The 17,040-nt window shown below is 45.3% G+C and overlaps 1 protein-coding gene across 1 annotated transcript in view; it reads right to left on the reverse strand.

Annotated features, from left to right (window-relative positions):
- Positions 1-17,040, reverse strand: part of Acoxl (acyl-CoA oxidase like) — a gene marked incomplete at its 5' end in the record, with an annotated part of 295,914 nt that overhangs the window by 28,032 nt on the left and 250,842 nt on the right. Inside the window, 1 exon segment of the mRNA XM_042695356.1 lies at positions 12,009-12,079. Coding sequence (XP_042551290.1) covers positions 12,009-12,079 — 71 coding nt within the window.

The raw sequence follows: 17,040 nt of genomic DNA on the forward strand, positions 1-17,040 counted from the left end.
TTCTCAAGTGACCAGAAATGAAAAGCACAGCACACACACACACACATACATACACCCATCAACAAGCCAAAGGGCTACAAAATGTAATTTTTACTGGCGTAGAGAATAAGTAGGGACACCTGAACCACAAAGCTTCCAATGCTGAGGGCAGCCAATAGGAAAATGTTTCTACTGCTACCTGGGATTCTCCAACTAGCCGCCCAGTCCTGTGGTTACCTTGCTCAGACAAACTCTCTACCTATGGTACTGACATGGCCTTACTGCATCCAAAGGAAGCCAGAAGACTCAGGAAGCACAGTTGTGCAGGCAGGGATGTGGCCACTTCTTCTGGGGGCACTTGTTAAGCCTCTGTGCAGACTGGCTGCCATACTTGGATATTAAAGTTGCCTCAAAGTCCTAAGTGTTAGAGGCTTCCCCAGCTTGGTGCCACTGGAGGTGGTGGACCCTTTAAGAGGTGGGCCAAGTGGGAGGACTTCTGGTCATTGGGTGGAGTATTGCATCCTTGAAAGATATGGGTACCTGGGCCTTTCTCTCTTGCTGAGATTACACATGTGCATCACCACACTTGGCTAACCTTTTCACTTTATTAAATAATTCTTTCAGCCATTTGTTAAACCAATGGAAAGCAGACCAATGCTTGGTTCCCATCATCCTGTCATACAGAGAGGCTGGGGAAGGTAAGAAAACATCACCAGGCTCTTCTTGAATTTTATTTTTGTAACCCAAGGTAAGGTTAATCCCAACTCAACTTATTGACACTCCTAGATCCCCTATGTCCTTGGATTTCTTTTCTCTTATTTTTGCCTGTGGGTGCCCAATGACTCCAGCACCATTGGCTGAAAAAGCTATTATCCTTCTCCCATTGGAATTGTTTTGGCCATCTTATCAAAATTCATTTAGACATACTTGAGAGCATATTACTGAATTTCATGTTTTAATCCATCAATATACACATGCACGCATCTACTAATACTTTAGCCTTATTTCAGTAGTATGTGTGTGTATGTGCGTGTGCGTGTGTGTGTGTGTGTGTGTGTGCATGTGCACACATGCATATGCACATGACAGAGATCTCAGCTTCCTAAGTAGGTAGGACTACCGATATGAGCCACAAGCACCCAGTAATTAGTGTAGTTTTATACCTCCTTTAGTCTTTTCAAATTCCTTTTAGCTGTTCTAGTTTCTTTGTCAATACCTTCACATTTTGTATCTGCAGTTTGTCTTTCCTCCATTCAGTTCAAGATTTTCCTGGTTCTTGGTATATACGTGATTTGGGTCTAAAAATTGTATCTTTTGGACCTTCTCGAGTGAGATACTAGCTCTCCTTTATATCTTATCCTGGATATGCTCCACTGTAGGACAGGGTCCACGGCAGCCTTTGTTGACAGCCACAGTGGGAAGGAAACACTCCGCCTCTCCTGACACTGCTAGGGGTGGCCTCATTACCAGTGGGTGGCGGTGAGAGCCCTCAATTTCCATTTGCCCTTTGCTGATACAACCGCAGTGTGTATCTATGGTGATTCTGGAGGCTTCTTATTACTGGGTATCACAGAAAGTCAGGCCATACAGGTGATGTCCAAAGACACTATGGGGAAGGGAGCAAGAGAGGCCTTGTTGCTGCCCAGCGGAAATGGGGTGCCCTACCAGGCTCCTCAGATGCAGCCCTACTGGTGAGGTAGCACTGCCCAGTCTTGTGGGAGTGGAAGTTTGTGTTTCCCACCTGGCATGGTGTGCAGATAGGGGCCACACATTTTTCAGGAGGAGAGTAGTGATGGCCAGGAAGTCCTTGTCTTCCTAGGCTCTCTCTTGTTTCTTCTTCCTCTTCTTCCATCTCTTTCTGTTGTAGACAATGGGCTTTTCCAGGCTTCCAGCTTCCTTAGCAAATCTGGGATATTTGAAGGATCCAGAGAACTCCTTTCTAGGTTATAACTTGAGTCCAGGGTTCCTAACTGGTTTGGCTTTCTAGTCTTCATCTTTTAGATCTGTTTGTGCAATTATTTTTAGTTGTACTTAGCAGAAAGAATAGGGAAAGTGTGTCTACTCTATTTTCCTGGGAGCAGATGCCTCTCTCTGTCCCCCACCCCTTCAAATATGTAGTTGGCTTTTATTTTTTTATCCAATCAGAGAGTCTTCTACTTTGAAAAATAAATTTACTTTACATATATGATTGGCTGTAGTACAGACATTTAAGTGTATCTTTCCTGTGAGAGTTCTTTCAGAGGATAACATTCATCAAACTATTATTAGTAAGCTGTTCCTAGCTGCCCTTCCTATCAGAACATATCACATTTCAGAACACATCACATTGCTTCACCCCCATGCTGTCCTTTTGCAGTCCAGACACAAAGAAGATGGAAAGCTTTGTTCAAAGATAGGAAGAATCCATTAGATCCTCAGAAGAGACATTGATGGCTGGTGGCTTCATACTGACTGTTTTCCTCACATTCAATTCAGAAATAATCTCCTTCCCCTCCTCACTTCCTTCTTGTGAAGGGGCAGAGCATATGCAATGTCCTCATAGACAGTTGTCATCCATGTGAGCCTCTGCTCCCTTTGGGATGTAGGGCATCCAGTCTGGAATGACAGAGCCTTTTCTTGGTTCTGGGACTAGAATGGAATTTTCCTAAGCAATTTTTACCCCATTTCATACTTGACATCTACAAGGTATTTTGAATTGCGATAGCCATTTGCACATTGTAAAAAATTATCCAAGCCAAAGCAGCTAACATTGAGTAAGGGCCTGAAGAAGAGTTAGGCAGGTGCAGAGAACAGAAATAAGCAAATCTCAAACATTTCCAGGTTTTACTCAGAGTGCAAATGTGGTGGGCCATGGGGAGGGGACTGTGCGATGCTGGGTTTTGCTGCTTCCGTCCGACCATGGAGCGTGACTGCTCCTACAACTGGAGCGCCAAGGTCCCCTTCTCAGTCTGCTGAGAAATGTAACCTATGTTAGCCACCTAGGAATTCTATTTGCGTCTGGTGGCTGAGACCCACACCACAGAAAGCCCCTGAAGGATTTTCTCCATTTTCTAGATGAGTGATACCTCTTGGGCATTTCAGTATATTTATCTCCATTTCAGTGGTGAAATGACAAAGTTGAGCGAGGCTTTGTGATTTCCTCTCACTGACTGTCTCCTAGGGCCAAATTTTGCTCTCAGTTTCCCCTATGTGATTTTATTATTATTATTTTTAACAAAATCCTTCCAATTTTCTCATCTCAGCCCATTTCATTTCCTCTTGTTCTGTCTCCTAAAGTGGCCTAAAATGAAATCTGCCCCCTACGTCTCTGCACAGAGGGGAACAGAGTATTCCAAGAGTCACACCTGGTCACAATGTCCTGGTGCCAGATACACAGGGGCAGGAGTCCTTGGAGGGTTTGCTCTCTATCCTTGGGGTAGGTTGGTGCATTTCCAAAGACAAGGATTTCTGCTTCCTACCTGGGTCTGAACTTGGTGGTTGAGTTAGCTCCTTGACAATGGAATGTTGAGGGGCAGAGCAGGTAACATGTCCTCCCATGTTGCTGTCATCCATGTAGAAAATATGCTACCTTTTTGTAATCAAGCACATGCAGTTTGCTCCAATGGTATTCAGACTACAATGATACTAGCCCCTTTGTCCTATAGAAGAACTTTGTGGAGGAGCTAGATGGATGGCAGACTCTCCTACAGCACAGCGAGTTCCCTTGTTGTAGACACAAAACCCTCTGCCTTTTCCCTCCAGTTCCTCCCATACATTTTGCTATCTTCTCCTGGCCTCTGGCAGGGAGGACACATTCTCAAAACAATTTTAGAGCAACTGTGATTTGAGGATGGCTTCTAATGCATTCCTTTCCAGAGATACCAGACTATGATACAACCTGGGGAAACTGGAATGTCTTCCAAGCCAAGAAGGGTATATTAGATGCTGTGTTTTTGATACATCTGTAAGTCAGTTGGAGAAATGGGCCTGGCAAGAATGAAAGCTTCTGGATCCCCTCTCCCAGGGAGGAAGCTGTCTGGGGCCCCTGTTTTGACACTGAACACTCAAGGGCACGCATCATTGCACCTGAAATACTGTAAGAGGAAAACTCAGAATACCACTTGTCAAGTCGACACCACTGGTAAGCGCTGTGGAACCCACACAATTGAATAAATGTAAATCCCCTCAAAGACATGGAGACTTAGCTCAAATGCCACCCACTCTGGGGAGTCTTTCCCAAATCCATATTGAGTTAAAGCTCAGCCGAGTGCTCTTTTATCATCAAATTTCCTCTCTCTCAGTACTGGACCTGCTCCAAGGTGCTTGCTTATTGGGGTGCACCACTTCATTAGGGGAATATCTGAGAGCAAAGCTGTGTCTTACTGATACTTGCACTGGTAGTGCCTAGTACAGTACCTGGCACATGACATACTTCCCAAATGTTTTGAATGTAGCAGATATGTGCCAAGAGCCAAAATAACTTTTGCTTATTGGTGGTGCTAAAATTCTACCATTATTCCTTTGAGTTAAAAAGTGAGTCTGCTGAAATAAAAAATCCTATGTACTATCTAAAATCAGTTTCATTGGGAAGGATAATTGTCACTGAGATTTTGGGGTGCTGTTTTGGGCTGAGCCTTGTAATTGGCACAAATTTGGCATTCATGGGGAGACATTCAGGAGTGAGAGAGGGGGTATTCCAAGACCCAGTGTTATAAAGATCCAGGAATGAGAGAAAACCATTTGATCTTGGAAGTCTAAGTCTGAATATTGAATTCTCTGTCACCAGTAGCCATTTGCTCTTATTAAATATGTTAACACTGAGGCATAATTTTTCAAGTAAGCCAGGAATGTTATCTAGCACATAGGAAACACTGAGTCAACAATTGTTGGATGACTTCTCTGAGAAAACTCACACACACACACACACACACACACACACACACACACACACACACACACACACACACACAGAGCTTTCCATGTGGCTCATTTGGAATGGGTAAGTTGGAAGGGTCAGGACTAGACCCTACTTGCCTTTTATCATTTGTGCTACCAGAACTCAGAATCTGGGCTGCCGTGTTGCACCCTTGCTGGATTTGTAAATAGAGTCCAACTGTCAAATGAGAACCATCTTTTTTTCCTCCGTGTGTAGGAGGCTGAATCCCATGACCAGCCCCCAATGACTGACGGACTGGGGGCCTCTGTGGGGTACATACAGGATGTAGCCCACACAGGCAGCCTCTAAGGGCCTCCACTTGAGAAGCAGAAGGAAGCATTTGCTATCCTAGGGCTGAAGACATTCTCAAAGGTATAGGCTAAGATGGGGTCTTTGGTCCTGAGAAAGGCTGCCTGTAGAAAGGGCATTGTTGTTTGTTCTGTGCTTGAAGGGAGGTGTTTGTAATTAACACTGGCTGCTAGGTTCGGTGCTTAAACTAGCTACCTCCTACACATGTTGAGAAAAGGAAGAGCAGGGCAGTTAAGAGTGCAGGAAAGAGGGAAAAACCCACCTCGCCCACTTGACAGGCTCAAATTGCTGCTGCTAGTTGCCTGTGATGCTGGGACAGTCCCCTTCCAACACCCTGCTTAGAGGTTTGGTTGCTGTGGTGAGCACCCTCTGGAAACGGAAGGCACAGAGCCTTCTCTCGGCCCAGAGGTAGACAAAAGACACCTGTGTGGGTGCTCAGGCCTCTTCTCCATACTGGACCCTGAATGGCTCCATTGCTGTTCCTTGCCCAAGCGACATGGCAGGGTGATGGTGGGGGGATCTTCAGGAGAAGTGAAGCAGAAAGAATCTTTGTAACAAGGACAATTTAAGAAACATTAGACAATCAGCTTGCTGGGTGTTTCTGAACCTTTTCAGGGGCGTGAGGGCCCCGCAAAGCAGTGGAGCAGTCATGTGGAAAATTCCCTTTCTCCTTAGCACAGTCCTTTCCCAGGGGAAGGTGGAGTCATTGTGTTTTGGGTGAAAGCCTCCAGTCCTGACAGGACTCCGGCAGCCCAAGAGAAAAGAAAGGCCTGTTTCTGGGAAGAGTTGGGAAAATATGTAAACTTAGAAGACTAAGGGATTTGACAGTATTGGTAGCTCAGAAGTTTGTTGTTGCTATTATTTGTTTTTTAGTTTTTTCTTATTGTTTTCTTTTTATATGCTGGTACTGAGGCTCGAACACAGGGCTTGGGCACTGTCCCTTACCTATTTTGCTCAAGGCTGGCATTCTACCACTTTAGCCACACTTGTACTTCTGGCTTTTGAGGGGGGGTAGTTAATTGGAAATAAGAGTCTCACTGACTTTCCTGACCAGGCTGAATTGAAATTGTGAATCCTCAGCTCTCAACCTCCTGAGTAGCTAAGATTACAGGCATCAGCCACGGTGACTCGATAGTTTTACTGGTTTTAAGAAGGGCTTGAGTTTACTAGTAAGAGAACTCTACAGAAATGTGTATAACCTCCAAAGACTCTTTAATGGACACGAATCCAGCATGAACCTATCAGAGTACTACTCCTGTGTATTGCACTTAGTAAAGGCATCTTGTAATTAAAAAACAATAGAAGGGCTTGGGTGTCTGATTTCTTAGAACAACTTTATCTTGGAAAGCAGTTGTATCTGGCTATAGAATGGTGGCAGGAGGACAAAGTGGCAGGGAGGCCTGGGGTTCTCTTTCCACACTTGCTCAGGTACCTCTATGTACCTGGAGCAGCATTAATGCGTGAGGGTGGTAAGACCTGCTAAGAAAGCTCCTAGAAGCATTCATCTCTGAGTGTCCCCCACATCTTCTCTATTTATATGATCTGGACCTCACACCAGGCAACTATGCCTACCAGCCCCAGCCAGCATGGAAGAATAGCAAACAGGAAAACTATTTTATGTATCTCCTCACACCAAGGGATGACCTACCTTGCCAGAGGCCAGTCCCTATCTCAGTCAGGGCTGCAGAGGAAAGGCTGGAGCATCACTGCAGGGACAGAGATGTGAGACATTGTGCTAAACCAGCCCAGCTGGCTGTCTGGTTATTTATTTACTTGTTTTCACAGGAAGTCTGATTTCTGTTACTGTTTTCCATGTAATATTAGGTCCCACCTGCAGAGAAGATTGCCTTTACCCTCTCTCAGCCAGACACCTGAGCTTTTTGAGCTGCAGAGTGGAGACCATTCTGCTTAGCCTCATTGGGGTGGGGGAAGACTTGCTCAGAGCCTCCCTGTTCTACTGTCTGGCTTCAGGGATAACACACCAGCCAAAGTTCCCTCAGCACTAGCGCTTGACCTAGGACGGCTTTCCCCAGCCAGGGCCACAGTCCCCCTCGCATTGCATTTGCTTTTCCAGCCTACCCAGGGACAGTCAGAAGGCCCTTCAGGTGATGGCCTCATTTATCCTACAAAACTCCTGCCAGGGAACCCTGGCTGGAGCTGCTCTCACCCACCAAATGGAAGCAGCTGCTGCCAGAGGTACAAGAACAAAATGAGATGTGTGATTGTTTATATTCAGTTGAGAAAATGATGGGGTCCGAATTCAGTGTACCAACAGATCTATTTTTCTACCAACTGCCATCTAAAAAGAAGGTGTAAGATTAAGGAGAAGCCCATCCTGGCAGGAAAATTAAACTCAGGGCCACATGCTTGCCAGACAGGCACTCTAATGTTGAGCCACACCTTTAGCCAAACTAAATGGCTTATTTTCATTTGCAAGGAAAAAAATAGCCAGATGTTCATAGATCATTCCTGTAATCCTATGTACGCGGGAGGCTGAGATCTAGAGGATTGAGGTTTGAGGCCAGCCTGGGTAGAAAAATTCAATAGATTCCATCTCTAATCAACTACCAAAAGGTCAAACTGGAGGCGTGGATCAAGTGATAGGCTCTGAATTCAAACTTTAGTACTGTCCCTCCACCCTACACAAAAAATCTAGGTTTGAATAATGAATCCTTAGATCACTCCTTTTACAAAGCAGAAATGGAGTTAGGACTGGAAATACACATAGGAAGTAATGTAGGGCACAAGACTCCTGTGGTGACCTGGCAGAGCCTGAAGGAGAGAGACAGATTGGAAAGGGCCAGGTAGATTTTTTATGAATCACAGGTTGCTGGCACTGTCCAGCCATATTCTTGTAGGATACAGATGTGGGAGTTCTTTGGGGTCATCTAGTCACCTTATTTTTCTACTAGGAGACTGGCTAAGAGAGAAAAAGTAACTTGCTCCAGGACACAGACTGATTCCAGGAAAAAGGCAAGAATGTATCCCTGAGAAGTTAAATCCAGGTGCTATTTCCTGGGAGACAGACAGACAAATGTGATACTGAAAGCTGCGGCAAAGGAAGGATAGACACAAAAGCCCTAGGCCTGGGAAGAGCCCTAGACCATTCCACACCTTTGAGACTAAGGATAGGGAAGGTTGGGAAGGAGGATTGCAAGGAGGACAGAGAAGATCAAGCACGGGCTTCCTGAGATTGCTTGAAATGTGAGGCTGGAGCCTGGGTGAGACCTGGAGCCACAGGTCAGGCTGGGTGAGGTCAGTGGTAACAGGGCTCTCTAGGATGGTGGCAACTAGGACTGGAAGGGTCTAACTGGCAAAAGGCCTAGGAGAGAGTGACAAGAGATAACAAGTAAATGGAAAAACAAAGGAGGAGGCAACAATGCTTGATAGGAAATGTACTCATTCCCTTGCTCATGTAACTGTAACCCCTCTGTACAGTATTTTCATAATAAAAAACTTATTAAAAAATGAAAGAGTAAACAGGACCGAGTTAGTAATTTAATTATGGAGGCTAAATATTTTCTGTGAGATCTCACTGACAGAGACCTACTAGGAGCAGCAGTCCCATAGCTCAGTGTCTCTCCCGTAACTCCTTCACAGGGCTGCAGTGGTGGGAAAAACCCCTAAGTAATTCAGTATCGTCCCTGACCTCTGCTTAGTAAATGGGAAAACTGAGTCACAGAGAAGCTAGCTCTCCATGATATTTAGATACATTCCACCAACAGCCTAACCTTCCAGGCTTCTCATCATGGTGTGGAGGGAGGGCAGTACTCATCTGTGGTTTCACCTATCCGAATGGTTGTCCCTGTGAGAAGCCCAGTCTAAGGGTCCAGGATCCTGTTTCTCTGTTCTGTTTTCCCATCTTCTAACTACCCATGTGATGGTGGTGATTTACCTTGTCCCCCCTTTCTTGCTCATCCTGGTTATCAGGAAAGGATTCTGGCCTTTAGAATCCCAAGTCTCGTGGCTTCTGGTTTTCCAGTGGGTCCTGGCTTCAGTAGTTTAACCATCTGCTTCACTGTGTTGTCATCTCTTCCATCTTGTCTGCAGTCTGTGTGCACCCTCATGGACTAGAGCAAAGTATCCATCCTTAGGTTTCAATTTTCTTTGGCAACGTAGGACACAATGAAATACATGTAAAATATGATTTTTTTCTGTGTTGGTATTGAGACTGGAACTCAGGACCTGGGTGCTGTCTCTTAGCTTTTTTTCTACCACTAGATCTACAGTTACACTTCTGATTTTTTGTTGTTGTTGTTTTGGTAGTTATCTAAAGATATTAGTCTGATGGACTTTCCTGCCTGAGTTGGCTTTGAATTATAATCCTCAGATTGCAGCCTCCTGAGTAGCTAGGATTTACAGAGGTGAGCCACCAGCACCAGGCCAAAAATGTGATTTTTTTAAATAACAAATTTGACCTAGATCTGTTAGTTAACTTCCACTGAACTTTCAGGAGATTGAGTTAAATATCTACATTGATGGTAGGTAATCTGTTAAGTATATGAGAACAAAAATAACAATCAACAGCAGATAGACTATAGACCAAATGATCTACTGTAAGCCTGAGGTCTCTTACACATGTCCACATGAGTCCTGTACAGCACTATCATAGTATGAAGACTCTCACACATGACATGAAAAGAACCTCAATCTCCTGAAAAAAATCAGAAAATAGTTTCGATGTAGATGAACTGAGCACCCACTTTTGTTGAGTGAAACTTCTTTGATGATGCCTGTTCAAATATCTGCAAATATTGTGAAAACACCCCCAGTTACTGTGGTCATGCAGTCTTCAAAAACAAGGGGGAAGTCACAAAGTACTGAATGTCATGTACATTCAGTGCCATCTCAGTCTGTCTTAACCTTCTTTTCTCAAGGTCAAATGGTAGTTTTTAAACCAAGCATACAGGAAAAGCCATCCCAGGCCAGCATAGGAGCAGCCTGGGGATGAGTCTGGGGGAGAACAAGAGATTTAGAGTAGCATCCGTTCCCCAACACTCTCTCTAGATGAGAAGACACTTAGAGAGGGACTGTGGTGACCTAAGTCGTGTAACTATAAGCAAAGCAGAGCAAGCTCTGATCTCTCCACCCACATAAACTCCAAGTGGGGCTTGCTGGTAGTACCATGTGGGGCCCAGGAGCATCACCTCTGAAAATAGGTCACAGTGGACAGAAGGAGGGGAACAAAAAGAAGTAAGAACAAGTGGTAGACGAAAATGCTAGACGGAATGGAAAGAAAAACTCAAACCCCTGTGTTCTCATCACCCTGAATATGCAAGAAGGTAGAGGAGGGTATCTGGGGCTCCAGGCTGGGTCATAGAAAGCCAGCCTGTGCCAGCAGGAATGGTGCTTGGAGGAGTGGAACTTGGGGCAGAGAACAAGGAGGCTGGTGTGAGAATCAAAATAGCAAGAACTGTTCATATGCCTGAATCACTGTTAGGCCAACTCAGTGTACTAGGAACCCAAGACTCAGATGAAACATGTCTCTAAGATGAACTCAACATTTCTTCTGTGTGTGTGTGTGTGTGTGTGTGTGTGTGTGTGTGTGTTCCAGTTCTGGGGCCTGAACTCAGGACCTGTGCATTGTTCTGTGCTTTTGTGCTCACAGGTAGCACAAAAACACATGCAGACTAACTATCACTAGAGCAATAGTTACACTTGCAGCTTTTGATGGTTAGAGATAAGAATCTCATGGACTTTCCTGCCCAGGCTGGCTTTGAGCTTCAATCTTCAGATCTCAGCCTCTTGAGTAGCTGGATTACAGGCATGAGTCACTCATGCCCAGCAACACTTCTTTATTTTAAAATTAACATCACTGAAAGCTTAAAATAATGTCAGACCAAAAATAACACCTCTTAGGCAAATCAGCTGAAGATCCCTTATGGGGACACCTATTTTTTTCCACCCATTTCTAAAGACAGAGGACACCTGGTAAAAAAAAAAAAACTGGGTTTGGGTAAAGAAACACAATCCTTGGCGCACACCATTTCTCAGTGGTGCTGAATGGAAATGACATCATGGAAACGTATGTGTGCCAGGGTCAGCCTAGAGGGTTTTTAGGTGACAACAGGAGATTTAATCACCAGTGGGAAAGTGTGTGTATGTGTGTGTGTGTGTGTGTGTGTGAGTGTGAGTGTGTGTGTGTGAACCTCAGGAATTTGCTGTTACCTATTGCTTTCTGCCTTCCGTGACACTGTTCTGGTTAAATGCATGAGGCCAACTGCCAGATTTTTCCACACTGTGGCTCACTGTAGGCACATCCTAAATAGCTGTACTTGTTTCATTTGCAAGGAAATGAAATGATTGTTACTGAGAAGAAAAGAAGTTTGTCTTTTAGTGAAGGGCAAGGAACCTGTGACACAAAATGGCCATCCCAGTGGTTAGTATGAGTAGTCCAATTTGTGCAACATTCCCTCTGGTGACAAATGTGAGGATGTAGTAGGCTCAGAGCATGTGGAATCTTTTGTCTTAATTAAAAAGTATAGTGGGAGACATGGAATTTGGCCAAGCCTCATAAATCTACTGTCACAGAAGTTTAAAAAGAAGCAGTGGAGCCCCCTGAGAATACAGCAGATTCCCTGCTAGTAGTCAACACCCACTTTCCTGTCACTTCTGCACTCCATGGACGGCCAGGGGCTCATTAGCCAGCAACACTCCCCCCACCCGCCCATGACAAGTGCATCCCCACGGAGCACAAAATTCAGAGATGATAAATTTACTCCTGCTTGTAAGAACAGAACTCTCCTCCGGGCAATACAAATGCCAGGATGCTTTAAGGAAATGAGTGCTTTATCTGATAACCTACCTTCATTAACAAAGCCTGGTCCATGGGGTCAGGACAGCTCTGCACTGCCAGTGAGAACTGCTGTAATGTAACTGGAAAGGAAGAAACAGAAATGGTGAACGGCCTGGCTGTAGACTGATCATGAGCAGCATGGAGAACCTTGTGTACACCGTGGATATCATGGCATACTCGCTGTGCTTCTTTGGTAACACAGTAGAGTACCTTACATGGGACAAGCTCTGTGCACAGTGACTTGTCTGCCCAGCCAGCTGAGCTCACATATGAGCACAAGGCTATTATCACCAGCAACACTCCACTGGACACCATTGGGAGACCTAGGTTTAGCCACGATGTGGGCCATCTTATCCCCCAGAGATTAAACTATCCTAGTTCCTATGATATCCCAGTTTGTGGGACTGGACTTAAGTGCATGTATAGGAACCCAGTACCACACTGCAGGTAAAGTGCTCTCCTCATGGGCTGGGTGAGTTTTATGAGGCCAGCACCTCAGGACCCTTGCTTCACAGAAAACACCAGGCAACTCTGAGGACCAGTGGAAGCCTGCAGAAGCAGAGTACACCTGTTTCTGTTGATTTCCCTTTGCTTGTCAGGCTGATACCTTAGCTCACTCCACTATGGTTTCTACCAAATCCTCAAAGAGAAAAGGAAGGATGGGGACACAGTTGGGCAGTCGCTGCTCACCATGGCCACTGTCCTGGCTTCACTCTTCAATGATAGCTCATGCAGAGAGCATCACTCAGGACAAGCTGATAGTTCTTTCTTCCTCTCTTCCTCTTCCCTCCTTTCCTTTCTCGCTCCATCCCTACTTTCCTCTCTTGACAGTACTGTGGTTTGAATGCATAGCCTTGAACTTGGTAGGCAGACACTACCACCTGAGCCGTATCCTAGCACTTTTTGCTTTAGTTATTTTTCAGGTAGGCTCTCTGTTTTTGCTCAGACAGGCCTAGGACTGTGATTCCCCTACCTCTGACACTGCATAGCTGTTATTACAAGCATGTACCACCACACTTGACTAAGTTTTAAATAGAAAATGGGACAATCCTCAAAATGAAAGCATTAATATTGCTGACTTTTTTTCTGTATCCGTGGCTGGTTCAAGAGGCTGAATGCTCAATAAAAGTGATGTGAGCTGCAAAACAAGCCCAGCAGAGCACTAGGTCTCACTGACAGCATGCTTTTCCTGAAGAACTGTAGATAGAACCTAGAATTTCCTTCATTCAACACATGGTCTTAACTGCCTTTCTCATGCTTGCTACTTTTACTTCAGTGCATAGACACTGGGGCCTCCATCTGGTGCAGAGTTATCTTCTCCTTTATTAACCTTAGCACCTTTGTGTGATGAACTGGAGCCTGATAAAAGAAAACCCTTATATAACAAGTGACTTTGAGGTTGGGGGAGACCCTATTTAAGTTTTTTTTTAAAAAGGTCATTTGTTGCCATATTTATATTTATAAGATGATTTCTTTGTTGTTTTGTATGTCCCTCCCCCACGGTATAACCCCTGCTTTCACTGTATTTGATGTTGGTATAATTTGTGGAGGGGAAGGGAAAAAACAAATTGTTTAAATAGGGATACAGGTGGACCCATTGCAACAATGAGATGTACAAGTTGTTATGTTGAAAGATGAACTTTACAACTTTGGCGGGGGATAGGGGGTGGGGGTGGAGGGGGGAGTGAGTGGGGGGTGGTGGTGGTTGTGCGGGGGTGGGGGGTGGAAAGGGGAAGGGATGGGAAGGGCAAACAAAGGAGGAGGCTACAATGCTTGATAAGAAATGTACTCACTATCTTGCCCATGTAATTGTAACCCCTCTGTATGGTATTTTCACAATAAAAAAAATTTTTTTTAAAGGTCATGTGTAAGAAGAAAATACAGACCACTCTGCAAAGGCGATAGGGCCTTGAGAGATGGGAGGTACCCACAGCTCAGGGATGGCATGTTGTTGCAAATCAGAATAACAAACAAGACAAACCAAATGCATAATGCTATAGTGTTTATTTTCCTTTTTGAAGGAAGAGATAAGAGAATAAGCAGGTTACAACTGACCTGGACACATGACCCAGACTTGGGGTAGTCTTGCTCAGAGATCAATCTTAGAATGTTCTTTCAACTTCTCTCTCACTCACCACATCCCAGTCAGCTCTGTCATCAGCTCCTACAAGAGCATGGAATGTGTGACCCTTCTCTCCATCCCCATGTCTTCCCTTCTATGGCAAACAGCCCTCACTCTGAAAGTAGGTTTCAGCACAATGAGTTCTATCCCCACTCCTGGGGCCTCAGCTTCTCCATCATGGTGACATGGATGCTGCTTCTCTGAAGCAAACCCTTCTTTCAGCTCCCACAGCCACCTGGTCCTTGTCCTCTGGCTTGCTGCTCACACCCACTTGCTTTGGTCTTCATCCTGAGTCTCTCCAAGCATCACTTTCTCCAAGCCCAGGGAAGTTTCTTTCAAGGGAGCTTGGAGGTGGGGGGTCACTCTGTAGCTTGGCCTCTCCTGGGGCTTTCCCCTGCTACCCAGAAGTATCCCAGCTCTTCAATGTGGTGTTCAGTACACCGCACAGTCACCCACCCCAAGCCACTTCTCCATGGTCCTTCTATCAATGAGAGAGAAAGCTTTTTTCCTAAACACTTCCCTTCTGCCTAAACAGGCCCATTGTCATTCTCTGAACAAGCCCTTCACTTGGTATAAGGGAGAAAGAAAGCCACACACCTGCATTACCAAAAAACCCTGAGTTGTTGGCCCCAGCTAATGCCCCCCAAGCATCAGCCTTGCATGCTATGGGGTTTGGCCATGAGCCTCTTCTGTTTTTTCTGCTCAGGTGGAGGGTTCCCCCAAACCTCACCCGTACCCCCCCCTGGCTTGTGCTTGCAATAAATGCTTCTCCATGCAATTGCCCCCTGGCTTCCCAGCTTCCAGTTTTCCATGGGACCTGTACTGGAGCTGTTGGCCATGAAGGTCATTGTGACACTAGTTCATCTTTGTGGTTGTCTTCTTGTGAAGCAGCCATACAAGTCTATTTTTTTTTCCAGGGCTGAGGACCAAACCCAGGGCCTTGCACACGCCGGGAGGGCGCCCTTCCGCTGGGCTAAACCCCCAGCCCCATGCCATACAATTCTAATATTGGGATGCTAGTCACGCTTTAAGAGCCTGTATTCTGTGAGGCCTTCTGTAGTCCCAGGACATCCTGTACCTTTTGTGGATTCATCAGACCCCACATGTATGAAGACACGTATGTTCACATCTTATTCTCTCTCCTAGAGGCACTAGATTGAAATGTGCCTTGTTGTTCTGATACTCTGAACCCAAAGTCTGGTCTCTACCTCACTCCCGATGACATCTGAGAGAAGGGAAACGTGTCAATGGAGACTGACCTTCTGTGGGCAGATATATGCTAGTTTAGCTAGGACAGGAACAGTAATAGTCTCATTGACATCCTGTGCCATGGGAGTGAGATGTAGATAACTGACTGCCACGTCCTAGATATGAGCAGCAAGCAAAGGGGGTGGGGAGGGTGAAGGGCCAAATCCCATCAAGTGATCATTTACTCAGGGAGAGGGAGACCACATACTATGGAGACTCTTTCTGGAGCCTCTAGACTCCCTGTGTGTCAGGAGGTGGCCTATCTTCATGTGGCCAATGTAATTGGATTTCTCTGGGTATAGCCAAGGTCAAGGATATAGAGCCAGACTTTGTTTTTTGTGCCAGTCCTGGGGCTTGAACTCAGAGCATAAGCACTGTCCCTGAGCTTCTTTTGCTCAAGGCTAGCATTCTGCCACTTGAGCCACAGCGCCACTTCTGGCCTTCTTTCTGTCTCTGTCTCTGTCTCTTTCTCTGTCTCTATCTCTGTCTCTATCTCTCTCTCTCTGGGTGGTACTGAGGAATTGAACCCAGGGTTTCATGCATGCTAGGCAAGCACTCTACCACGAAGCCACATTCCTAGCCCCAATATAGAGCCAGAGATGGCATCAGAGCTGTCTCTATCACGCATCTTCTCCTCAGTGTCACCAGGACTAGACAATAACACCATTCACCATGAGACTGCTCTGTGCCACCTGCAGAACCCTTTCACACCTGGCTAAAAAGAAAATGCAATACTAAAATTCCACTGGAGGTCACCTCAGCACCATTGTCCCTTTAGGGACAGGATTTGGCCAATTTTGCAAAACTAAGATTTAGAAATTCTGGACATAGTACTAAAGACAGGAAGGTAATGGGTAAGGATAGCTGGCAAAATCTCCAGAAAAGCATGCTGGGACCTTGCTTCTCTCCAACATTCCCTATTGATAGTGGACATTGACAGTGAAAGCTTCGGGCCTTCACACATGGGCTGACTTCAGAAGGTTGAACATGGCGGGAGTGGGAGGTGGGGCTAAGAAAGGTTGTACCATATGGACCATCACTGAAGACCAATAGAGTAGATGCTACACTCCAATGGTTTAAATGCTGGTTTGTCATGCATCAGTGGGAGTCTGAGAGTCTCAACTTCTCCAGGACATCCTGTCATTGTGGTCCCATGATCTGAAGCAATACCTCAGTTTCACTTCTTGCAAAAGGTAAAAGGCTAGAGCAATCTGAGGCCATCTGCTCATGGCCACCTCTGATCCTGTGTGGCAGGGACGGACTATAGATACCTCTGGGGCTTAGGACAGAAGCCAAATGTCTCATTAAAATAGGCTTTTTAGTGATTAGCAGGAAAATGCAACTGCATGCTCATGGTCTAGAATGATTTTGCATGCATTTTAATTTATATTAATCTGCTTGGATCTGAAGAACACAGAATATGCATGGGGTGAGGAGCTGATACTGTCCTGGGGAGTTGTTCTATACATGAGAAGCAGCTATTTTGAACTTTTTGAAAAGCCATTTCATTAAATGCCATGTTGTTTTGTTGATTGACCTGTGTATTTGATCCTTCAGTTCAAGCCAGAATTGGTTATAAGCTTTCTCTACAAGTTCTATGTGCTATTTTATGTTTAAACACAGAAAAAGAATCGCCTGCACTTAAAATATCTATGGGAATTTCTTGGTTAT

Source organism: Dipodomys spectabilis, unplaced genomic scaffold (assembly GCF_019054845.1).
Source record: "Dipodomys spectabilis isolate Male_0828 unplaced genomic scaffold, ASM1905484v1 ptg000187l, whole genome shotgun sequence".
Lineage (NCBI taxonomy): Eukaryota > Metazoa > Chordata > Mammalia > Rodentia > Heteromyidae > Dipodomys > Dipodomys spectabilis.